Source organism: Rhinopithecus roxellana, chromosome 12, assembly GCF_007565055.1.
Source record: "Rhinopithecus roxellana isolate Shanxi Qingling chromosome 12, ASM756505v1, whole genome shotgun sequence".
NCBI classification, from domain to species: domain Eukaryota; kingdom Metazoa; phylum Chordata; class Mammalia; order Primates; family Cercopithecidae; genus Rhinopithecus; species Rhinopithecus roxellana.
In genome coordinates, this window is record NC_044560.1 from 25,065,750 (window position 1) to 25,091,527 (window position 25,778).

At 48.9% G+C, this 25,778-nt stretch overlaps 2 protein-coding genes across 7 annotated transcripts in view; both read right to left on the bottom strand.

The window, feature by feature from the left end:
* Positions 1-407: 407 nt before the first annotated feature.
* On the bottom strand, positions 408-6,263 carry CPLANE2 (ciliogenesis and planar polarity effector 2). Of its 5 annotated transcripts, none has more exons than XM_030913755.1 (6): positions 6,131-6,246; positions 5,716-5,994; positions 2,361-2,513; positions 1,615-1,739; positions 1,230-1,366; positions 408-1,017 (listed from the first exon to the last, which is right to left on the bottom strand). In XM_030913755.1, exons 2-6 carry the CDS (start codon positions 5,825-5,827, stop codon positions 768-770), a joined length of 777 nt encoding a protein of 258 aa, XP_030769615.1. In that variant the 5' UTR covers positions 5,828-5,994; positions 6,131-6,246; the 3' UTR covers positions 408-767. The 5 variants fall into 5 exon arrangements, with proteins under 5 accessions (XP_030769615.1, XP_030769616.1, XP_010376830.2 ...); XM_030913756.1 differs by adding an exon at positions 5,343-5,518 and having other exon boundaries at positions 5,901-6,231; XM_010378528.2 differs by having other exon boundaries at positions 6,093-6,229.
* A 9,277-nt stretch (positions 6,264-15,540) lies between these two features.
* FBXO42 (F-box protein 42) overlaps positions 15,541-25,778 on the bottom strand; it is a 95,688-nt gene continuing 85,450 nt past the window's right edge. For both annotated transcript variants that reach the window (XM_030912700.1, XM_030912701.1), the window contains exons 5-10: positions 25,464-25,617; positions 24,580-24,690; positions 22,624-22,720; positions 22,085-22,141; positions 20,964-21,080; positions 15,541-20,445 (exon numbers count right to left, since the gene is read on the bottom strand). In XM_030912700.1, coding sequence (XP_030768560.1) covers positions 19,333-20,445; positions 20,964-21,080; positions 22,085-22,141; positions 22,624-22,720; positions 24,580-24,690; positions 25,464-25,617 — 1,649 coding nt within the window. In that variant the 3' untranslated portion in view covers positions 15,541-19,332. The remainder of the gene's footprint in view (positions 20,446-20,963; positions 21,081-22,084; positions 22,142-22,623; positions 22,721-24,579; positions 24,691-25,463; positions 25,618-25,778) is intronic.

The following is a 25,778-nucleotide window of genomic DNA, read 5'->3' on the forward strand; positions in this document are numbered from 1 at the left end:
ATCGCTTGAACCCAGGAGGTGTAGGTTGCAGTGAGCTGAGATCGCACCACTGTACTCCAACCTGTGCCACAGAGCAAGACTCCGAAAAGAAAAAAAGAAAGAAAGAAAAAGAAAGGCCCTGCAGAGCAACGGGCTTGACTCCTGGACTCACAGGTGGACTCCATGTCCCAGCCTCCCCCGCAGCGCCACATGACTACATGACTGCTGGGTGCTGGCCTCTGCAATGTGGGCAGAATGAGGTGCCACCCTGGGCCTGGTCCACAGAAAGCTGGGGGCCACCTCCCACCTGCACTCACTCCCTGGCTGCTGACTGGGTGCTGATGCCCTAGGGCAGCTGGACAGGGTCTCCGGGGCTGGGTCTCTGTGTCACCTCCTCCTGAGCCGAGGCCTGCGCAAGAATGAACACGTGGAGTTCAGCACTGGGATTTCAGAGTGTATCTGCTACAACAGATGGTGTCACTTCAACCAATACAGGTTCTTGATTGAAGTCACTTGAGAGGCACCCCTTCTTCCAGTCACCCTCCGTGGGTGCTGCCAAAGGGGGAAAGGCCGTGGGAGATGTTTGAGCTCAGGGCCCTGTTCCCCACCTCCCTGCCACGAATTCTGCAAGGAAAGCGCTGCTTGGGGGCCGGCCTTCTCTGGCCACATCCTCTGTATCAGGTCATGCTGGCTAGTCCTCCAGATGGGACCCATGTTCCTGCCTCAGCCTCAGGCCCTATGTCGAGACCTGAGGGTTGGGGGTGGGATCACAAGCACCCACTCGTTATTCATTCAGGAGTACTCTCTGGGGGGCTGGGAAGCAGGCCAGCTGCCACCTGGTCCTGGTGCCACAGCTGTTCAGCAAGGCCGTTGAGTACGTGGGCAACGTCAGCCAGCCCAGCCCGCCCATCCAGCGTGCGCCCATCAGCCAGCCGCCGCCCTGGCACACTCTTCACCCGTAGCAGGGGCAGCTCCCAGGCCTGCCGAAAGGCTGTGAGGTCCCGCTCAGGCACGTCTGTGTGCATGTACTGGTCAAATCTGGAGGAGGGTCAAGGAGCCTGGCTGGGTGCCTCTGCACAGCCCCCCATCAGACCCTGCCTCTCCCTCCTCCCTGGAGCCCACACCTAGGAGCTGGGGTAGCCATGCTGTACCCTTTAAGTAAAAGCCCAGGTGCTGAATTCCATGTCTGGGCAGAGGCTGGGCCCCTGACCCCCTTGCTCCATGACTTGCTGAGGGTATCCAAAGGATACTTGGAGCCGATGACCATCCTGACGACACCAGGGGCCTCACCTGCTATGCGGGCCAGCTGTCCAGGGAGGTCTTCAAAGGAGGCACGGTCAGTGAAGGAGAAGAGGAAGAGGAAGGCATCTGTGTTCTCCATGCAAGCCTAGTGATGGAGAGGCATATAACCATATCACCTCCCATCAACTGCAGGGCCCTGAGAAGAATCAGGAATAATCCCTCCTTTCACAGATTGGGAAACTGAGGCCCAGGGCACGGAGCGGCTGGTCCTAGGACAAGCATGGGCTGGGACTCAGTCTCCAGTGCCAGCTCAGATCTCTGAGCAGTGCCTTGAGCTCATTACTACCCAACCAGCCCCTGGCAGAGCCCACCCAGGCCCATATGCCTGCTCACCGGGAGCATATGATCGAACTTTTTGAGTGCAGACTCTCCACAGTCCCAGAACTCAAAACGAAACATGACGACACGGCCGTTGGCCTGCAGCTTGGCTGGCCAAAATACCACGGTGGTCTGGATGCCTGAGGGGGAGCCAGGGTAAGCCATTCAGCATGGGAGAGGTGGGGATGGAGGAATAGGGGGCCAGGAAGGAATAGGAAGAAGAGATACATCCCTGCCCTGATGGGTCCCCAGTTTGATGAGGGCAGCCCAGTCCTTGACCCAGGAGAATTCAGTCTGATGGGAGAAACAGAGACCAGCCCTGGAGGAGACTCTGGTATACCAGGAAGATGCAGCCCTAGCTATGGCAAAGCAGTTTCATTTGTATGTCCAGGGAGACCCAAAGGGCCCAGGACACTGGGAGATGTTTCAACATGGTGGAACAATCAGCATCCAGTGGTGAGAAACAAGAAAGCAAGATTAGCATTTCCTGAGCATCTGCCTTGAGCATAGCTTGATGCTAGGCACGTTACCACCACCACCTCTGTTGGCAACCACACAACAACCCTGTGGGGTCGGTACTATTATTCCTTTGGGACCAAGGAGCCCATGTAGGCTCAGAGAGGTGAAGTGACTTTCCAAGGATCCAGAGTAAGAGGTGGAGCTGGGTATCAACCCTGGCTTGTGTGGTCCAGGGCCAGGTTCTTGCCTCCACCCCCAAGGAGGGCCTCCCAGGATGGGCAAAGGATTGAGGTCCCACTCACCGGTGGTCTCGTGGTACACCACAGGCACCTCCAGGCCAGCCAGCTTGGCCACCAGTGCCGTCTTGCCCACACCACTCTTTCCAGACACAAAGATCTTGTAGCTGGCAGTGTCGATGGACAAAGGTGGCGGCAGCACTGGCCGCTCAAGCAGCCCTGGGGCAAAAACGGAGCCAGGCAGGGTCAAAGGGTGCTGTGGTTTGAAGGTGTCCCCCAAAGTTCATGTGTTGGAAACTTAATCCCCAATGCAGCAGTGTTAGGAAGTCGGGCCTAATACGAGGTGATCAGCTCGATTGTTCTGCTCTCATAAATGGATTAATGTTGTCATTGGGGCAGCGGGTTTGTTATAAAAGCCAGTTTGGGCGTGTCTTGCTGTCTTGCTGTTGCCCTTCTGCCTTCTGCCCATGGGATGACACAGCATGAAGGCCCTTTCCAGATGCCACTGCCATATTCTTAGACTTCCCAGCCTCCAGAACCATGAGCTAAATAAACTTCTGTTCATTATAAATTACCCAGAGGAGGCCAGGCGCAGTGACTCACACCTGTAATCCCAGCACTTTGGGAGGCCAAGGCGGGTGCATCACCTGAGGTCAGGAGTTCAAGACCAGCCTGGCCAACATGGTGAAACTCCATCTCTACAAAAAAAATACAAAAATTAGCTGGGTGTGGTAATGTGTGCCTATAATCCCAGCTTCTTGGGAGGCTGAGGCAGGAGAATTGCTTGAACCTGGGAGGTGAAAGTTGCTAAGCCAAGATCACACCACTGCACTCCAGCCTGGGCGACAGAGTGAAACTTTGTCTCAAAAAATATATAAATAAATAAATAACTCAGAGTGTGGTATTCTGTTCTAGCAGCATAAAATGAACTAAGACGGGGATAAATCCTGCACTTGCCCCATCAGATCCTGGGCTGGACAATCTCATTTATTTAGTTTTATTTTTTTTCTTTACTTTCTATTTTTAATAGGGATGGGGTCTCACTGTGTTGCCCAGGCTGGTCTTGAGCTCCTGGGTTCAATCAATCCTCCCACCTTGGCCTCTGAAAGTGCTAGGACTACAGGCATGAGCCACCACACGCAGCCAAGGACAACCAAGGACAACCTCATTTCTAATGGCTTCTTCAGGGCTAACCAACCATCTGTGGTTCTTTTTTTTTTTTTTTTTTTGAGATGGAGTTTCGCTCTTGTTGCCCAGGTTGGAGTGCAATGGCATGATCTCAGCTCACTGTAACTTCAGCCTCCTGGGTTCAAGTGATTCTCCTGCCTCAGCCTCCCGAGTAACTGGGATTACAGGCATGTGCCACCATGCCTGGCTAATTTTGTAGCCAGGGGGTTTCTCCATGTTGGTCAGGCTGATCTCGAACTCCCAACCTCAGGTGATCTGCCTGCCTCGGCCTTCCAAAGTGCTAGGATTACAGGTGTGAGACACCGCGCCCAGCCCCATCTGTGGCTCTTAATACTCAACCCAATTTTACAGAAGTTTGGGATACAAAGAGACTGGCCTAAGTGATTATAGTCAGTCTGTTGATAGTTATTTACTAGCTGCTCTCAACGTTTCTTGTGGGGCCTGCATGACAACCACTGAATGATACATTCAGGTGCATAAACCCAGCTGTTAAAAAAAAGAAAAGGCCGGGCGCGGTGGCTCAAGCCTGTAATCCCAGCACTTTGGGAGGCCGAGACGGGCGAATCACGAGGTCAGGAGATCGAGACCATCCTGGCTAACACGGTGAAACCCCGTCTCTACTAAAAATACAAAAAAACTAGCTGGGCGAGGTGGCAGGCGCCTGTAGTCCCAGCTACTCGGGAGGCTGAGGCAGGAGAATGGCGTAAACCCGGGAGGCGGAGCTTGCAGTGAGCTGAGATCTGGCCACCGCACTCCAGTCCGGGCGACAGAGCGAGACTCCGCCTCAAAAAAAGAAAAAAACCCAAATGTCTGTGGTTAAAGTAAAAACACAAAAATTAAAAGCCATCACTGCCATTCCTCTAAGTTACGGCTGTTTGATCCTATCTGTGGTATAGATAATATGGTCAGTGGATTCTATGATGTCCCCAGAAAATCAGCTCGACCTTCACTCAATTCTCTTCCACTCAACACAACTAAATGCAAAATAAATACAATACCAACCAACCTTCAGTGAACACCCACTGTATGCCAGACCTTGCTCAGTATGTTATACAAACACACTCCTTATGAATTTCCCCAGGACCTCTATGGGATAAATACTGTGATTATCCCCATTTTACAGAAGGACTTGAGGCTAGAGTTCACTTATCCCCAGTCATACAGCTAGCAGTGGTGGAGCCTGGGTCACTTACCTGGGTATGTGTGACCCCAAATACAGTGTTACCAGCCATCATGGGATTAAAGGGACAGTGGCCATAATCGAGGGTTTTTTTTTTTTTTCTTTTGAAATGGAGTTTCTCTTTTGTCACCCAGGCTAGAATGCAATGGCTGGACCTAGGGTCACTGCAACCTCCGCCTCCTGGGTTCAAGTGATTCTCCTGCCTCAGCCTCCCGAGTAGCTGGGATTATAGATGCGCACCACCATGCCTGGCTAATTTTTGTATTTTTAGTAAAGACAGGGTTTCACCATGTTGGCCAGGCTGGTCTTGAACTCCTGACCTCAGGTGATCTGCCCACCTTGGCCTCCCAAAGTGCTGGGATTACAGGTGTGAGCCACCAGGCCTGGCCTTCTTGAGGGTCGTATTTTGAATCTAGTGTAATTTTTTTAAAAAAATAAACAGTTGACTTATTCACAAATTTTGGTTCTAGCTATCTCACTCTCTGGTCTTAAGCTTTCTGGCACCTTGCTTCTCCTGCCCAGAACTGTACTCCACAGCTGATTCCAGGCACCTTTGCCGGCCTGTCAGCCGGGCCCTGCCTGGGTGAGTCAGTTTCACTGAACTAACTCACCCAGGCAGTTCAGTGGTGGGGAACACTAGTGTCTCATCCTAGAGACAGCAGGACATGGAAGAGGCTCACCTCTGTTAGGGTGTGGTATTAGCCAAGTCTGTACCATGTGCTGTTGAGAGGTTAAATGGGCGTGCACTGTGTAACGTGCCCAACAGAGGGCCTGGCACCAGCGGAGAGCTCAATCAACTGCATCTCTGGTGACAGTGGTTGCTGGCAGGGTGTCTGCTGTTTCCATGTTCCTGGCTCTGACGATGGAATTAGCTCTAAGGAGACTTAGGGGTGGGGAGTCCCAGAGATAGGGCTTTCAGTCCCCCAGGCTGAAGACTGCTGAAGACTGCAGCAGGCTCTCACTGCCCTGCCTCTCTGCTCTCTTCAGAGAGCAACAGGTGACACTGGCAGGGAGGGACAAGTGGCAGGCTGGAGGAAAGGGGGAGGCACTTACCAAACACCCGCCGGCGGTTCTTGCGCAGAATGCAAGCCAGGTACTCCTTGCCCTCGGCACTTTCGTGCCAGTTTGGGACAACCACCGAACCGGGCACGGGAGGTCTGGCCATGGCTGGGCACCGCGACGGGGTAGGGAAGTGGCAGAATGCTGAGACCAGGGAATGGGAAGGGGGGTGACCGTACCAAGCCGGGCCTGTGATCCCTCTTAACTGCTGACTCTCCCGGTGGGTACCAGAAAGTGCAGTCCCTCAGTTGCCTCTCTCCTCCGCAGTGCTCCCTGGGGATAGTCATCCCATCACTGCCTAGCGAAGGTATTTACCCAGCCCCTCTCCCCTTGTCACCTCCGGGGGTCACACAGCCCTGCTGCTCCTCTACCTTCTAGATCCCAACTCCCGGGGCTACCTAGCCCTCACCGTCAGCATTCCCGGCGGCGAAACAACCCGGGTGCCGAAGGCCCCTTTAAACGCCCACCCGCGCGCACATCGCCCCAGCCCGCCAGGCCCGCTTCCGCCCGCCTGCGTCCGGCTTCTGCCGGTGCTTGCAGCTCAGGCGCCGGTGCTCGCGGCGCATGTGCAGAGGTTGTTGCCATGGAGACGCCGGAGGCTGGATTGGGCGGGTTCCGGCCTGCGTTCGTCCCTCCTAGAACGTCCGCAGGAGCGCCGCGCGACGGCGCTGGATAAGGCCTTTTCCTGTGGGTCGTGGATCCTCTTCTCTGCTACTCCGTCTGATCCCCGGTTTTTCTTCCAAAACATCTTGAAAACCCCCTTCTCCGGGAGCCTTCCATGCTTCTCTGTATCTTAGTTTCCTCTTCCATAACGTGGACGTAACATGTTATTCCCTCCATAGCAGTGCTCCACGTTTAGTTATGATTGTAGCTATTATTAATATTATTGCTCTATATTAATCCTGCTCGGCAGGACCTCGAGATGACTTAAACATCTCTAGCTTCGCTGATGGGGACACACACCAGCTCAGAGAGGTCAAGGGACTTTGCTCAACTTTTAAAAAAAGAGTCAGAGGCCCGCTGGATTGTATTTTTCATTCATTCATTCATTCATTCATTTATTCATTCATTCATTCATTCAACAAATACTGACCACCTACTATGTGCCTGGCCCATTCTAAGGGCCAGCAAGAAGTCACTGCCCTCCTGGGGCTGACTTTTCAGCTCTGAAACTCTGAGCTCCCCTCCACCCTTCCAGCACTGGATACCAGGCCTGTTACCCAGAAGGTAGGTGCTCAGTAAATGCCCATTGGTTGGAAAGGGTACAGGTGGGTCATTATTGAGAGTTTGTCTATTACATTTAATTTTTACCATTATCTTCCCGCAATGCCTTCAAGTAGGGCAAATCACTGCTTTGAAAGGAATAATCTAGGAGTTAAGCTTTACCGAAGGCCACGAAATGCCAGACACTGGGAGCTTTACAGAGGTCACCTGATTGAATTCTATAAACAAACCTGTATAAACAGTATTACCCTCTTGTACTGATGAAGACATTCAGAAACATTACATGACTTGTCTGAGGTCACACTGCACAGCTAGTCAGTGTGAAACCGACTCAGAACCCACAGCTGGTTTGGTGTGTGGCTCACGCCTGTAATCCCAGCACTTTGGGAAGCCGAGGCAGGCAGATTGCTTAAGCTCAGGAGTTCACAACCAACCTGGGCAACATAGTAAGACCCTGTCTCTACAAAACAATACAAAAATTAGCCAGGCACAGTGGTGGACGCCTGTAGTCCCAGCTACTTGGAGGCTGAGATGGGAGGATTGCTTGAGCCCGGGAAATGGAGGTTGCAGTGAGCCGAGATCATGCCACTGCACTTCGGCCTGACTGACAGAGCCAGGCTCTGTCAAAAAAACAAAAAAACAAACAAAAAAAACCCCACGCGGCCGGGCACGGTGGCTCAAGCCTGTAATCCCAGCACTTTGGGAGGCTGAGACGGGCGGATCATGAGGTCAGGAGATCGAGACCATCCTGGCTAATACGGTGAAACCCCGTCTCTACTAAAAAATACAAAAAACTAGCCGGGCGACGAGGCGGGCGCCTGTAGTCCCAGCTACTCGGGAGGCTGAGACAGGAGAATGGCGTGAACCCGGGAGGCGGAGCTTGCAGTGAGCTGAGAGCCGGCCACTGCACTCCAGCCTGGGCAGCAGAGCAAGACTCCGTCTCAAAAAAAAAAAAAAAAAAAAAAAAAAAAAAAAAACCCACGCTTCACGCTTACCTAACTCTAAAGTACTTATCTATTTTACCAGTTTGGGTTTTTTGTTTTTACAACTTTGCCCCTAGCCACTAGGAGGGCTATTCCTAGGGAAGCAGAAAGCAGCCAGAGGACTATGAACTCACAGATTTTTAAGGCCCATTATGTCCTAAGAGAGGGGACAAGGATGTGTAAGGCCCATTATGTCTGAGAGGGGACGGGGATGTGTAAGACAAGGTGCTTTCTCTCAACTTGCTCACACTGGTTAGGCAGAAAAACAAGATGAATAACCATTTCTACAGGATTCTGCAGTTGGAATCCTTTGACCATACTTCCAGGTCACATGGTTCCCGTTGCTGCAGCTGTCATCACATCTGCCCAGTCAGGAAGATTCACAGTTGTCTCCATGGCCCAGGAGTGACTCAGTGGCAGGGCTGGGATCTAAACTATCTCTGGATTTCCAGACTTCACATCCACCCCTGTCCTTGGTTCATGGAGGGCTCAGTGAGCCTGTGAGAAGATGAAGCAACTTGGCAGAATAACATGCCCGTTAATCTGGAACCCAGAGAAGATGTAAAGTCCTCTTGGGGCCAGGTGCGGTGGCTCACGCCTGTAATCCCAGCACTTTGGGAGGCTGTTTGAGACCAGCCTGGGCAACACGGCAAAACCTCATCTCTAAAAGTATACAAAAAAAGGCTGGGTGCGGTGGCTCATGCCTGTAATCCCAGCACTTTGGGAGGCCGAGGTGGGCGGTCCACCTGAGGTCAGGAGTTCAAGATCAGCCTGGGCAACACGGTGAACCCTGTCTCTACTGAAAATACAAAAATTATCCAGCTGTGGTGGCGGGTGCCTGTAATCCCAGCTACTCAGGAGGCTGAGGCAGAAGAATTGCTTGAACCTGGGAGGTTGAGGTTGCAGTGAGCAGAATCACATCACTGCACTCCAGCCTGGGTAACAGAGCTGAATAAATAAACAAAATAAATGATGTATTTAGTGGAAGGCTGATGAAGGACTCAAAAGAATGCAATCTTTTGTCTCTTATCTACTTTTTTTTTTGAGACAGAGTCTGACTCTGTCCCCCAGGCTGGATTGAGTGCAGTGGCACAATCTCAGCTCACTGCAACCTCTGCCTCTGGGGTTCAAGCGATTCTCCTGCCTCAGCCTCCCGGGTAGGTGGGATTACAGGCACACGCCACCTCAAACGGCTAATTTTTTTTTTTTTTTTTGTATTTTAGTAGAGACAGGGTTTCACCATGTTGGCCAGGATGGTCTCAATCTCCTGACCTCATGGTCCGCCTGCCTCGGCCTCCCAAAGTGCTGGGATTATAGGCCTGAGCCACTGCACCTGGCCTTGTCTCTTATGTACTTCTAAAGTGGAAGCCCCTGCTTCAAGTTGTCCTGTCTTACCAGACCAAACCAATGTACATCTTACACATATTGATTGAGGTCTTATGTCTCCCTAAAACGTATAAATGCAAACTGTGCCCCTGACCACCTTGGGCATATGTCTCAGGATTTCCTGAGGCTGTGTCATGGGCACATCTTTAACCTTGGCAAAATAAACTTTCCAAATTGACTGTGACCTGTCTCAGACATTTGGGGTTCACACATCTAACCCCAACATTCTGCATCAGGGACTGGATAGGACTGTGAGCCTGCAGATTTGACAAAACCACAAGGCAGTTCTGAAGTTGGGGTCTGTATCAGTCAGCCCAGGCTGCTGTAACAAGAGTACCATAGTCTGGGTACTCTAAACAACAGACATTTATTTTCTTATAGTTCTAGACGCTGGAAGTCCAAGATCCAGGTGCCAGCAGAGTTGGTTTCTGGTGGGGCCTCTCTTCCTGGCTTGCAAATGGCCTCTTCTCTGTGCTTGTACATGCCCGGTGTCTCTTCCCCTTTTATAAATAGGACATGAGTCCTACTGGATTAGGGTCCCATGCTTATGGTCTCATGTAACCTTGATTACCTTTTTCTTTTCTTTTTTGAGACAGGGTCTCACTCTGTCACCCAGGCTGGAGGGCAGTGGTGTGAGCTCAGCTCACTGCAGCCTCACCCTCCTCAGGCTCAAGCAATCCTCCTGCCTCAGCCCAGAGGGGAGCTAGGACTACCACCTGGCTAATTTTTTTTTTCTTTTTTTTTGTATTGTTGTTTGTTTGAGATAAAGTCTCAATTTTGTCCCCCAGGCTGGAGTGCAATGGCACGATCTTTGCTCACTGCAACCTCCGCCTCCCGGGTTCAAGCGATTCTCCTGCCTCAGCCTCCCGAGTAGCTGGGATTACAGGCTCCTGCCACCACGCCTGGCTAATTTTTGTATTTTTAGTAGAGACGGGTTTCACCATGTTGGCCAGGCTGGTCTTGAACTCCTAACCTCAGGTGATCCGCCCGCCTCAGCCTCCCAAAGTGCTGGGATTACAGGCGTAAGCCACCGCACCTGGCCTTTTTTTGGTATTTATTTTAGAGATAAGGTTTTGCCATGTTGCCCAAGCTGGTCTCAAACTCCTGGCCTCAAGTGATCTGCCTGCCTTGGCCTCCCAAAGTGCTGGGATTACAGGCATCAGCCACCGCGCCCAGCCTTAATTACCTCTTTAAAGGAACTATTTCCAAATATAGTCACATTGGGGGCTAAGGCTTCAATGTATGGATCTGGGCGGAGAGGGGCACAAATCAGTCCATAACAGGGTCCCCAGACCTCACGTAAACACTGCTGCTGGGCACAGGAGGCCAGCCGACTGTTGGGGCCTGAAAGTGACATGTTTAGAACTGTGTTTCAGAAGGACGCTTGTGGACCGTGTTGGTCTATGAGTTCTGCTCTCCTGCGCCCCTCTGACCACTAAACTGTGTGTCCCCCTAAGCCAGCTGCTTCTCCTTTCAGGGCCTCAAGCAAAGCACGTAGAACATCTCCCTAAGGACCCTTCTAGTCTAGAGCCCTCTGATTTTTTTTTTTTTTTTTTTTTTTTTTTTTGAGACAGAGTCTTGCTCTGTCACCAGGCTGGAGTGCCACTGGCTCACCGCAACCTCCACCTCCTGGGTTCAAGCGATTCTCCTGCCTCAGCCTCCCAAGTAGCTGGGACTACAGGCGCATGCCACCACGCCTGGCTAATTTTTGTATTTTTAGTAGAGACGAGGTTTCACCATGTTGGCCAGGATGGTTTCAATCTCCTGACCTCGTGATCTGCCTGCCTCGGCCTCCAAAAGTGCTGGGATTACAGGTGTGAGCCACCGTGCCTAGCCTAGAGCCCTCTGATTAATCCACTCATTTCTTCTTGGTTTGGTCTCCCCACAAATATTAAACATCTCTTGGACAAGGTCCCCACAAGACCTTGAGAGGACTCCACAAGGCAAGGACACAGTCACCAACTTGACAGAGTGGATAGGAGGCCCAGGTGGGTAGACACACAGGCCGAGCTGGGGTGAGAATGAGGCATGGAGAGCCCTGCTTGAGGATCCTGGGTGGGTGGGGGGTGGGAGGTCAGCTAGGACACCAGGCTTAAAATCCTCTCAGCACCTAGAATAACACCCACCCCTCCCTCAGCATGGCCTAGCACCAGGAATGCTCCACTCACACCTGGAATGCTTGCTCTGCCTCCTTGCAGTCCTTCCGCCAGGCTCACCGGGCTTCAGGCCATTCTCCAAGCAGGAGCCACAGCCAGTTAATCAAGTCAGGTCAGGGCACCAACCTTGTCGCCAAGCTCAGCGGTCAATTCTCCGTCCTCAGATCACCGGTTCCCGGGATGATTCCCACCCAGGTGACTGGATGGATGGTGGTGCCCCTAACTGTGGGGGAAGCACGGAGGAAGCGTATAGGGACAGAGGAGGAGCCCCTGGGGAGTGAGGGAGGATGGGGGGCTGCCCAGAGAGGACACACTCACAGCAGCTGTTGGAATGTAAAGCGCAGGTGAGCGGCCCGAGCAGAGCTGGACATTACCAACCGAGGAGGGACCAAGCTTGAAGCAATGGGTGTAGACGGATGAGCGGTCCGGATGCTGTGGACAGACAGCAGGGCCTTGAGCAATGACAACCACGAGCTCAGACCCAGGAGAGGCAGAGGAACCAGAAACCCCCTCCTCCAGCCCGCCCTGAGGCTCATGTTCAGTGTGCAGGGAGGCTTGCCCAAATCCCAGGGAAGCATGGCTGGGGCGGGATGCTACTCCTTGGATGCCATCTCTTGTTGGGCCTTCTGCTGCAGAGAGTACTCTGCTCTGTGCCCCTGCTGTGGCCTCAGCCGTGCGGTCCTAAGTGTTCTCTTCCCACTATGGATTGCACTCGGGAGCTCCTTTCCCATTACATCTGAGGGGATGACCTCTGGTCATCAAGTCCACATGGGTCACCCTCCATTGTCCTCAGCCCTGACCAGTGGCTGCTGAGGCTTATAGGCTTATCGAGATCCTGCATTACTGACTGCCAGAATCAAGGCCTAGACCCCACCCATCTGGGATGCCCCAGATAGGCCCTATCCTCATCTGCCCCCCTGCCACAGGTCAGCAGGACGAGGCCAAGTGCCATGATCTGAACGTCCCGCCAGATTCACATGTTGAAGTTTAATCACCACTGTGACAGTATTAACAGGTGGGGCCTTTAGGGAATTATTAAGTCATGAGGGCAGAGCCCTCATGATGGGATTAGCGACATTATGGAAAGGCTTGAGGGGCCAGTTTGTCCCATCCACTGTGTGAGGACACAGCCCTCGCGATGGAGCAGCAACAAGGCAACATCTTGGAAGTGGAGACCGGGCCCTCGCCAGGCACCAAGGTAGAACAGTGCCTTGAGCTTGGACTTCTAAGCCTCCAGAAATGTGGGAAATACATTTCTGTTGCTTATAAATCACTGTCTGTGGTATATAGCAGCACAAAGCAACTAAGACACCAAAGCAAAGAGAAGGCTAACTTCTTGGCTTCTGGCTTCCTGAACAACTGTCCTGGCCCTGGGTGGCTGCACTGGTTGCAGATGGTTCTACTGACTCCATCCCCTTTGGTATCTTTTTAGTATGATACCTGGATTGTCTTTTGACCTTAGAAGCTCAGGATTTGTCATTTTTGTTTAGCCCATGTGACACCTCCCTGGTTTGTGATTAGGCTGTAAGCTCCTTCATGGGTGGGCCTCTTTTGTGTCTTCTGTGTGTCCCAGTGCCTCGGGGGTCAAAGATGCTCAGGGAATGCTTGCTGAGAGTGAATAGTCTCCCAGTCAGTTCCAGGCTTTCTGGGCCTTGTCAACGGACCACAGCCCATGTCCTCGGGCAGGAGCATCCTCCCTCTCCCCAGGCTTCTGCTAGAAAGGAGCCCTCCTTCTCTTCCTTGCAGTAAGTGGGCAGACAGGCTCCCTGGTGGGTGCAGAACACACTCTGCTAGGACTTTTCAGCATTTACTTAAAACATGAACTTGGCTTTGTGCATGCCAACAGGTTCTGGACCCAGAGCCCAGCCCATGAGGAAGACTAATTTTTCCACGGCTGAGGGCTGGGGCAGGGAAGGCAAGTAGGCCAGCCGGGAGATGGTACTTGAAACAAGGCAGGGGGCAGGGAGGGGTGCCCCCCAGGCTTAACTGACAGAGGGAGGGGAGAAACGGGCAAGCGTTTTCTTCTTCCTGCCCTTCTGCTTTCCTTCTCAAGACTGCCTCCGACAGATCACCCAAGCACACTTGAAGCCTTTCACAGGGTGCCCTCAGGTGGCCTTTTGGAGAATCACACCCATCCAATGGATTAATGATTCTTGGCTGGTTCCCGCTAAATTGCTAACCTGTGAGGCTGGCTGCCATCATTGCCATTTTACTGATAAAACTGAGGCTCAATGAGGCAGGATGACTTGCTCCAGCTCAAAGTGACAGTCAGCTCTTGAACCTAGGTCTGTCCTGTCCTACTGCCTCTAAGTCCCTTCTGAGTCCACAGAACTATGTCTCGTTTCCTTTGTTCCAATCTTGATCTGATGCATAAATCATCTCTGTCATTTCCTCCCATGCAGGTAGTCAGACCCTCACACAGCATCCACTGACATGCTGGCAGTGTTTGTGGGAAGAGTAGTAGTAATGGCCACTGAGACCAGAACGCAGAACTTAGTTGGGAGGCTCTCCTTGGCCTGGGGGAGGTGAAAAGGCACAGAGCACAGGTAAGACCCAGTCGTGTGCGGCAGCACCACGCAGAGGCCAGCCTGCGGGATTTTCACGGGCAAAATTTTGGTGGATGCTTCCTGTCCTGCCTAGACCTGGGGGTGCTCAAAGCCTACCACTTTCAGGAAACTTTCTCATGCTCACCGGAGGAGTAATGAAGGCAAAGCCTTGGGCTGAGGTGCTGATTCCTGCACTGTCTCCCCTTCCCCAGCCAGATTTTTAATTTACACCCAAATGTGCATAGGCCTCTGGCCCTTTATTATTTATTTGTTGGGAGATGGAGTCTTGCTCTGTCACCCAGGCTGGAGTGCAGTGGTGCAATCTTGGCTCACTGCAGCCTCCACCTGGGTTCAAGTGATTCTCCTGCCTCAGCCTCCTGAGTAGCTGGGATTACAGGTGTGCACCACCATGCCCAGCTAATTTTTGTATCTGTAGTAGAGAAGGGGTTTTGCCATGTTGATCAGGCTAGTCTCTAACTCCTGACTTCAAGGGATCCACCTGCCTTGGGCTCCCAAACTGCTGGGATTACAGGCGTGAGCCACCATGCCCAGCCCACTGGCCCTTTTGTGTCCAGAAAAACAAGAACCCTGGCTGGGGAGTGCTGTGCTGGCCCTGCAGTGGAAGGCAGTAGCTGCAAACTTACTATGGGCCAGGCACTGCGGTGGCGCTTTTCACATACAACTTCAATTAAACCACAGGCTCCTATAAGGTAGAAGCAACTACATTTACAGACGAGGCAACTTGTATCCAAGGCTAAGTAGTAAGTAGGGAAAGGCAGGATTAAGCCATAGGCCTTCGGAGCTTCAGGACTGTGTTCCAAACCATCATCTGCTGTGCCGTCTCATGCCCCTGGGGCCCTTTGTCTTCATCTTTGCTTAGGGGGCCAGGGAAGATGCAAATGTTGTCCTGGCCCCTGGGCCTCTCCTCCAAGCTCATGACCACTCTTAGATCTCCACCGCAGGTTAGTACTGAGACTCTGAAACACCAGGCCCTTCAAGCGTGATGGAGGAAGCTGCTTTATTATTAAATGGCATTGTCCCCAAGGAGTGGCAACTCTCCACCTCTCCCTGAAAACACAACCCCCTAGAGAAGGTATCTCTTTCCAACTACTGTGCCTTCAATCTCCAACCTCGACTGTTTCCTATCAAGACAATTTTTCTTCCAGTGTGCTCAACCTGTTTTTTTCTTTCCTTTTTTTTGAGACAAGAGTCTAACTCTGTTGCCCAGGCTGGAGTGCAGTGGCGCAAACTTGGCTCACTGCAACCTCTGCCTCCTGGGTTTCAGCAATTCTCCTGCCTCAGCCTCCCAAGTAGCTGGGATTACAGGTGCCTGCCACCATGCCTGGTTAATTTTTGTATTTTTAGTAGAGACGGGGTTTCACTGTGTTGACCAGGCTGGTCTCCTGGCCAACTCCTGACATTGTGATCCGCCTGCCTCGGCCTCCCAAAGTGCTGGGATTATAAGCGTGAGCCACTGTGCCCGGGCAGACCTCTTTTATTTTTCCTTTTTTGCTAATAAAACAGTTAAGACAATTGTCCATTTAATTTTATTTGTTAAATTGCTAAAAAGTCATCAGGGGAAAACATTAACAAAAAATGAAATTGACAGATTTAAATATCAATGAAATCCATTTCTCATTCCTACACTGTTATGTGCCTAAAATGACTATCTCAGGGTAAGCCACCTGGCATCCCTGAGTTGGATGGGAAACATCACTCACAGCACCAGCTTCGCCAGGGCACATGGGTGTGCACGGACATGAACCCTGGTTGGAGGGAGGGGAGCAGAGCAAGTAGAGTGTACAATGGAGCCAACACCTGAAGTTTGCTCTCATTTGACAATGAACACGGTGAGAGGGAGCCACTTACTGGTAACCATGCAGAACATGCCTTCTGCAGTTCATGGAGAGGCTACATGGGACGCAGGCCTGGAAGTTCAGTTTCCTCACCCCCAGGTGTTTAGATCCTCCCCACTGACTTGTGCGCTGGTAAGAGACCACGGATAATGCAAAGCAGAGCACATCACCATGCCAGGATCACCACAAGCACAAGGACAGACAGACCAACCAGGAATACCACTTTTAAGGGGGAAGGAAAAGAGTGAAGCAGAAGGAAACCCAGAACGACAAGGTGAAAGAGAGGAAAGGGAAACATCTCTTTGTTCTCCATTGGCTGGTGGCTTTCTGTCCTCCAAAGTCAAGGTTTCTTAAATTGGTTTTCTTTCTTCCTCCTCCTCCTCTTTTCTTTAATTTAAAGAGTTCCAACACAGTTCCTAGAATAGTTCATGGTTTTCAGCTGTTGCTGTAAAACTCGAACATTAAAATCAAATCAATCCACAGACGGCTGGGAGGAGAGTAAGCCCAGTATTGCCTTAAAATGAAATTTAAGTTTGTTTCAACACCAAATTTGTGCTCCCTAAGTGTGGGGCAGGGTGGGGTTGTGGAGTCTACCAACCAAGTGAAGGGTGGAAATACGAATGAAAACACAGAACCCTCTCTGTTGCATAACCTGTGAAATGAGAGGACAGGAAGCTCTGTCCAAGAGGGTAGGGAGAGACTAAAATTCTTACCTAAGATAGACAAGGTGACCAGTGAAGTCACTAGGCCATGGGAGCTCTCAAAAGGCACACTTGCAGGAATGGAAGGGGTTAAAGCTTCAAGTAGAAACAAAACGAATATTCAATAAATATTTGCTTCAGGTGCTCCTGAGGGTTAAAAAAAATTTAGTCTCATTTTTCTCAGTGAATTTTAAGACAAAATTGGTATCATGTGAAAAACGGAGTCATGGTTCAATCTGGCCTGACTGCAGCATCCACGGCGTTGTGGAAATGCTCATCTTGGCCGAGATACCTGAAGTCCCACTGCACAGGTGGCTTCAGGAGGCCTGAGGAGATAATCACTTTCACTGTGCTGAGTCACTTTCCAATGGTACATGCCCACAGTGCCCAGGAGCTACCAAGACCAACATAATGGGGGCAAAGCAGATTTTTCTTAAAAAGCTGTAAGCAAACAGTCCGGTTCCAGGTAGTGTGGGTCAAACTGGAATTCAATGGAGTTCAGAGGAACCAGATTACTTTCTAAAACAATCAACATGTCTGTTGCCTGCCTGCTTGGGGGAAGTAGAAGGAATCAACACGTTAACAGCTGGCTTAGGAAGGCCATAGGACTAAGGGAAAGACTACAAGGTTGAGATTCTGTACTTTCAGGTTTCTAATATACTTTATATTTAGATAGGAACTACTGAGTTCGGAGGCACAGTCCATGCACAAACACAATGTCCTAACACAAGGTACAGCAATAGCGGTAACACCTGAATTGCTAACCTTCTGGCCCAGCTTTCCCTTGTAAATAAGGACCCCACATGATCGAACAGTCTTTGCCAAGCAAGGATTGGCAACAGCACCAGAGCCCCAGTCGGGAAAGGGAAGTGTGGAGCTCCAAGCAGTTGGATGCCACCTAAGTAGACACATGTTGTTTCCTCATTGAAGGGAAAAGAGAGAGCAGTTTCTGGAACACATACCACTCCCCACAAGCTAGGCTTGGCACCAGGGTGGCTTTCCTACCAAGACCACATCGTAAAAGCTAATGGCTAAGGGAAAGGATTCAGCATATAACAGGAGAAAACACACTTATCAGTACACTTAGGCTGCTAGATGCTGGCTGAAAGCCAGGACCCAGGGCCAGTTGCAGCAGGCTTTGTGCCTGAGAAATGCTAATAATAAAAAGGGGAGTGTCAGGGTGGGAAAGGTGATGTTTTGAAATTTAAATACTATGGGCAAAACAAAAATCCTCTTTCCACTGATGAGAAATCACCAAAAATCTCTACTTAAATGATGCTATTTGAAATAAACTTATTTTGACATCTCTTATGCCCAGGCCATGGTTGAGACTAGTAACTTTCTGTATCAAGCAAAGAAATGCTCTACTTGGTTACACCTTAATCTCAGAAATGAAGTGAAAGTAAAAACCCAAGCCCTATTTGGGTGATACATGAACAAGACAAGTGCAAAGGAAGGAGCTGTTCCTGAGGTCAGCCATGCGTCAAGGAGTCCAGTACATGATTCTCAACTCCATCACCTGCCGATAGCCAGGAAGAGGAATATATGTCAACAAGGAAAAAACATTTCTAAAAAGAACTGTTATAGGAATTCCCTTCCAGAATCAATTTCCACATCCTACAAATATGGGATGAGCATGCTCAATGTGCTCTGGAAGTAAAAAGAAGCCTACAGGGAAAAAACAGTATCTTCTGATGCTTCAAAGATTTCTCACAATATTGACATCTTAGAATTCCCTCCTGGCCCCCTAGTGACACAAGGGAAAAGGTTCCACAAATATTTCTAAGCAGCTTCTGATTTCTGTAGGCACCTGAGCTTTGTAAAAGAAACAGAAAGACAGGTTTTAGGACTTTAAAAAAAAATCCACATATGAAAAAAAAAAAATATGCAGAAGAAAAAAGCAGCCTGTAAGTGAATGGAAAAGGCAGTTTCCAAGTACCATGTTCTAAGGGAAGAAAGAGGAGAATAAATATGTTTTTTGGCAACTTGCAACCAAGTATGATTGATTGTCAGAAATTTCCACAATCAGACACAAAATGTTTTCTGAGACACATAAGGAGCACTCCAAAGACCAATGGACATTACTAGGCGGACAGATGTCGGCTGCATAAACATTATTTCACGATGACCCGGCACACAGATGTGGAATAAAATCCTTTGTTGGGTAACTTTCCTCAGCCATAAAGGGCAGGAGGGGGCCAGGCACTGGCATTTCTGCAGAGCTGTCACAGGTCCTCTGTGGTTTTAAGAGGAGAAGGGGAAGAACAGTTACTTTTACCCTGACAGCACCTGAAGCATGAGAGTCTAAAAACCTACACCTTTGCAACTTATATATGCCCTTTTATTTTTTAACTCCAAGAAGGCCACATAAAGATTTACAGGGGGCTCTTCAGTTTCTTTTGGAAAGTTACTGATGTTAGTCTGTTCTCTAACTTCTTGGTCTAGTTACCAGCAAGGTAGAAAAAGGCAACCCAGCCCCTGTTAAAACACAGCAACAATTTTATCTGAACCAGGATGGAGATCTCTCCCTTTTTTTGTAAACAGAGTTGGCTATATAATATATATATATATATATATATACTTATATATAATTTTTTTCTTAATGGAGATTTGATCCCAGCCTGGAGTGACTTCGGTTGGGAATTAAAGAGTTTTGGCTTCTGGGAGTAATTTTGTTTTCCCAATTCTCAGTCCAAATGCTTACACACTGGAAAATTCCAAATTAAAAGCCACAGAAAAGGAAAGGGGTTTAGAACACATTATCTCTTTGCTCGTACAAAGTACAAGGCATTTGTTTTTGGATAGTACTTCACATTCTGTTTCTTGTCCATGAGTCCTCCAAATATGATGAGTTCACCCCTGCCTTGTACCACAGTATGCAGGCTGGTTTCAGGAGGTCCGACCACAGAACTGCTATTAAATACTTTCCATTTGACCCGCCCCTTCTCCTTGGTGTCTTTAATGTCTAGCACGTACATCTGCATGGGCTTGCAGTTCATACTCTGGTATAGGGGTTTGCCAACATTTAGGGACTGTGGAGGGTGGTGGCCCAAGCGGCGGGCAATGGGAGGTAAGGAATGTCCATCTCCTTGGGCAGGCCCTGGGCGAGGGATGGGCACTGTTTCTCCACTGCTCAAACTCTGGCTCCCAGGAGAGCCTGGAGAAGACCCAAGAGGAGGACTTAGTGCTGCAGAGGCCGAGGGGCCTTTGGAGGACATCGCTTTGATGGCTTCCAGACTCCGACGCAGGGCACCTGGGGAGACAGCCCCTGCAAGGGCACTGGCCACGTGAGGTGGGGTATGCACACCATTTGTCTGTTCAGGAGGGTGTCTCATACTTCCAACTGTCCTACTGTCCGTGCCATCCATGGGATTGCTACTGGAAGCGGGTTTCAGATCCCAATTCAGATCTATAGATCCTAATCTCAGATCTTTCTGATCTGGTAGTGATCCTCGTCGGGGGGCCAAAGAAAGTCCCATTTTTAGGTCGTATCCTTCAGCAGCAGATGGAGTACTTGGAGATATGGCCTGTACAGGACTGTCCAAAGAAGAGCCACCCACAGCTGCCGTTCCTGGAGACAAACTCCCACCATTGAGGATAGGAGAGCCATCTCCTCTGGCTGGGGAAAGGCTCCCTTCCCGGGAACCCGAAGGAGTCTGCCTTTGAGCCCTGGGTCTCAGGGTTCCCCAGCGGCCGTTAACACAAGGAGCTTCATCCATGCTTCTTACTGGAGACTGAGAGCGGTACTCTCGGGTTTCAGGAACGAGAGCTGGAGGAGTGGCACTGATAGGTGATGGGCGAGAGTTCAAACTGGGGCTGAGTGGGGCTCTCCCACTAGGAGCCTGGCTGAAGACCACCACACACTGTCCCACCTGGAAGACAAAGGACCAGTGCTCACAGACTCTTCTATGATTCTGGTTGTTCATTCAGCTGTCAAACATTTTATCATAAGCATCTGTAATGTGCCACACATTTTGTAGGTACCTCAGATATGAAGATGAAAATGATGTAGTCTGCCCTCTACGCTAGAAGTCAGACATGGGAACCATTGTTGCTTTGTGTGACATAGGCTATCATTAGAGATATGTGTACAGAAGGGGTGGGAAAATGGGGAGAAGGGAACAATTAGTTTTTGTTAGAAGGAGAAGGACTCCAGGGAAAGTTTCAGAGACAAACAGATGCTTAAAGTTGGGACTTACCGAATAAGTGGGGGCCCCATAAGTTTTCCCATTTAGTGAGAAATGCCAAAGGAGCTATGGCTAATGTTCACTTCTTTTGTGACACCAAGGTGTTTTCTATTTTTGTACAAATTTCTTTGAAACCTGACAAAGTAATGTGGTTTTCCAATTTAGGACCTGTCCTCCTGCTGGCCTGTCAGCTGCCTGCTTACCCGGCACGCTGGATGACACCACAGTTCTGGGGCCCCATGCTCTTCATTTTCTACCTTGAGTGGCTGCCAGGCCCAAGGACCAGAATGCATGTGCAACAACCAAGCATCCTTGAACAGCTGTAAGAGAAAAAACCAATGACAAGACTCAGGTGTGATATGTGTTCCAAAACACACACACACACAGAGTTGTAGTCTCAAAGCTGTCCTGTCTGGTCTTGAAAGGATGTGGGCTCTTCAGAAGGAATAGCAAAATCCTCAGTTAATTATCCACTTGTGCATGCATCCACTTATGCTTTCATTCATTCATATATTACCACTGGCTTAGCATATGGAATTGTGCTTATGACCCATGAATCAACTGTAAGTGGTTTTGACACTTGCCCATAATTTTATGTGTATGTATTGGGGATTGAAGGAGAGGATAAATAATACATATCCACAACTTTCTGAATCTGCTTTTTTTTTTTTTTTTTTTTTTGAGACTGAGTCTCGCTCTCTCGCCCAAGCTGGAGTGCAGTGGCGTGATCTCAGCTCACTGCAACCTCCGCCTCCCGGGTTCAAGTGATTCTCCTGTCTCGCCCTCCCGAGTAGCTGGGACTACAGGCGCGTGCCACCATACCCGGCTGATTTTTTTTATTTTTAGTAGAGACAGGGTTTCACCATGTTAGCCAGGATGGTCTCGATCTACTGACCTCGTGATTCGCCTGCCTTGGCCTCCCAAAGTGCTGGGATTACAGGCATGAGCCACCGCGCCCGGCCCTGAATGTGCATTCTTAAATTCTGTGTGAACTCTGACAGTTATCAACCTGCTTTTTTGTTCCAATGCCCTCTCCCCTTTGAAAAAATGATAGCAGTAAACTTTATCGCCTAAAAAGGAAATAGGAATAGGAAGAATATAGATATGAATATTCCAGAGACAAATATCTATGATTAAAAGGATCCCCTCAACCCTAAAAAAGAGCAGAAACAAAGACCAGAAAATACAAAGGCTAAACCCAAAAAGCATTCCTTACATTAAAATGCCATGGAAATAGTCTTGTATACTCCTAGAGAAGACAGGGGAAACAGGTTTTGAACACTTAGCAGCAGGCACATGGGAATGCCACAGAAGCAATACTCACAGCATTGGGACCGCCACACCCTCCGAGGATTAAGATAGTTGCATCATCTATGACAATCTGGGGAGGGGAAGACATTGAAAATAAACCTACAAAGACACAGGTTTCTGACTTTCTATGCTTCACTGGTATATGAAAAGAGCCTACCTAGCTCCCAAATGGGAATGTTCTAGTTACCATAACCTCTCCATTCTCCTAAAAACATGTCAATTCTGATCCCTGTGAACAAATTACTGATAATTCACCTGAAAGGATACATTCTTTGTTGATCAAATATTAACATGAATGTCAACTACATAAAATGCAAGATTCTCTTGAGAAATGACACAGCAAATTAAATGCTTTGGGGAGGAGCATAATATAAAACCACTATAAATAATATGACCAATTAGAAGTTGACAAATAAATACCAGTAAAAAAGAATGATACATTTGCTTTGGCTTAGTGCATATTGGCATCTTACCTGACTCCCTCCTCCCTCTCCCGTCCTAACTGAAAGATGCTACAGTGTTTGCTGAATAGTTATTTTAATTCCTGAGCACCTGAGATTGGCCACCTCGAGGATGAGGACTGGGGCCGGAGATGTTCGGCTTGGACCACGCCCACTGCTCGAGGTCAAGGACCCAGACATCATTGCTCCTGTGAATTAAGGACAGAAGGATAAAGGGAGTTAGGAGCTCCCACGGACCATAATGGTGGCTGGGGAGTTCCAGATGCCTGTGCCCATCTGGCAAACTTATACCATTTTCACTTTCACAGACTGTGTGGGCTGGAGCAGGTTTTAGAGATGGCCTACTCAGAGTTCAGGGGCTTCTGAACCAGAAAGACCATGTTGCTGAATCCAAGCTCTGTAGCCTGAACAAGTCACTTAATTTTCTCTAACTCTGGCTTTATCTATAAAATGAAAAGACTGTTACTACTCTCTGAGGAGCTGATATAAATGAAGGGACCTTTATAAAGATGCGCAGCAAAGTGTTATGCTCCTACTGAGCTCTTACACTGTATCTTTCTTCCCCTACTTTCCCTAGCAGTCATCCTGAGACCTTCCCTCTGCTCTTTCCACAAGGCCTCATCTGAGCTATGTCTGCGGCCAGACACTAGTACCTGATGAGATGATTTTTTAAACCATCTATTAACTGAAGTAAAAGCAGATGATTAAAAAAAATAGTTAATTGGTGACAGCAGGAAATAGATACTGGTCAAGCTACAGTTTTCAAAAGCAAAAACCACAAAGAAGAGAAAAAATGATTCAAAAGGCAGCTTCATCATGGTCCAGGAGTTAAAAGCTTTATCGATTCTGGCTACAAAAAGTAATTTCACAATGACTTATGAAAGCTGCAGTTTTATCAAGGACAAACTGGCATCTCTAACCCTCAAAGGACCAACATGACGAGGACAGACTCCTGGATGGCAGTCTCTCTTTTATGGTCACTTAAGGTCATGGATTCACCCACAAAAATACAGGAATAATAGTTCCAACATCTGAAATCCTAAACTCTCTCATTGGGAGAGTAGCTCCTATAATCTCTCTCCATAATTGTTTTAAAATATGAAGATGGAAATGTCCTAAGGGAGGACGGGGGTGGGATGGTCTTGCTGCTGACAGCTCATCAACTTCTACTTCAGAGCACAGGGGAAATGACCACGACTTCTGCTACCGCTGAATCAGACAGTGATACAGATAGAATGTTCTGGCTCCTGACTATGGCTTGAGCTGTCCAGTATGGCCAGAAGTGGAGAGGACAGGAGGTAGGGAGAATGACATCACAGAAGTGTACGCCTGACACAGGTTTCCTGCTCCTACCCAATCCACAACCCATCCCATTTTTTTTTTTTTTTTCTTTTCTTTCCTTCTTTCTTTTCATGCCCTTTACATGTGGCTCAACCAACCTATCACATTTGGAGGGCCCGCCAAGTTGGCCTTCTGTAGGCACAGTACAGCAGGCAAGGTGGAGGTTCCATGAATTTGATCCTACTGAACAGAACCACGTGTCAATGAGATTCTACGTAACTATGATTTTACAGAGCAAATTTTTTAACTTATTGGTCTGTGATTAAGGGATCAGAGAATAGAATGCTAGGATGAGATAACTAATTCGATTAATTAGAGCCATGCTCAGGAATACTGACCCTAATTCACTTTTTTTTTCTTGAAAGTCTCAATCTGTTGCCCAGGCAATGGCACGATCCTGGCTCACTGTAACCGCCACTTCCCAGGTTCAATCGAGTCTCCTGCCATAGCCTCCAAGTAACTGGGACTACAGGTGTGTGCCACCACGTCCGGCTAATTTTTCTATTTTTAGTAGAGATGGGGCTTCACCATGTTTGCCATGCTGGTCACGAACTCCTGACCTCAGGTGATCCACCCACCTTGGCCTCCCCAAACGCTGGGATTACAGGTGTGAATTAGGCACCTGGTCCCTAATTCACTTTTTAAGCCTGTTATTCCCAGGAGTATTTACCTTCAGGCTCATATGGAGCAAACCAAATGTACTTACATTTGCCGGGATCCTAAAGAGCCACCAAAGACAATCATTTTATCATCTATTACACAGGAGGAGTGGCCAGCCATGGGAGGTGGCCCATGGGTTGTCACAATGCAATTCCACCTAATGTAAAAAGACAGGAGGAAGCCAAGAAGTCAGCACTACACACTTTATGTAAAAATAGAAAGCAGGCCTCCATTTAAAATGATAATCCTATCACCTTCAGCAGAGATTTGTTGGGATAATAAGTAGAGGATGGCATAAGGTATTTATGCCTTTCCTGTAAGTTTGCTTAAAGTTATCTTCACTTTCAAGTTCTGAATGTAAATAGTCTGGAGGGAGAGAGATGAGAAAACGATGACGAGAGACAAGATCATGGTTTGCTGACAGAGCACCACCTGCCACCTGCTACCTCTCCCTATGGTCCTTATCAGTAACAGCTAACAAGCGCCATGTACTAAGTATTTCATTACAAGAAACAGCAGTTGCTGTCATTAAGAAATGTATGTTTCAAAAACAATTCAGAATAAGTCTTGGAGACACAGTTAGGAGTAAAGAATCATCTGGATCTACAACACTCCTGGAGTGTTAGCAGTCAAAGCTGAAGAGCTCACTGTTCTTCAACTGGCTTATTCATTTTTCTTGAAAGAGGAATAAATCTCTTCTATTTTTTCTCTTTAGAATAAGGGTTCTAAATGCAGAGTTCTAAGGGAGTCCTGTAAACTCTCTGAAACTGTTGGTAAAATCTGTGTATATGTACATTTTTCCCCTTCCTGGGAAAAGAGTCCACAGCTTTCCATCTAATTCTCAAAGGGACACTTGACTCAAAAAAACAAAGAATCCACTGATTTAAGGTCTTTTTTTCCAGATTTAAAGAGTTTATCTTTGTGACTTACCAATTTTTAGAGGGTGAGTAAGTGTGTATTTCATCAAAGAATCTCTCTGGCTGGTGTAGGGGATAAGGGCTTGGCCGCGTCCAGCCACCAAACAGCACTAGCAAGTCCTTGTACACGACCAGAGTTGCTCCAGCTTTGGGGGAAGGATAGGACCCTAGGGAAAGTCAGTAACACCATGGTTAGCATTCAGGATCTCACAAAAATCCGTAGTTAGGCTATCCATAGATCACCTTTCCCTGGAAGAGTAACAAAAGGGGAATACTACAAAGCGCAGAGGAAAGGTGGAAAGAAAACTGGGTTTGAGAGTCTGAGAGA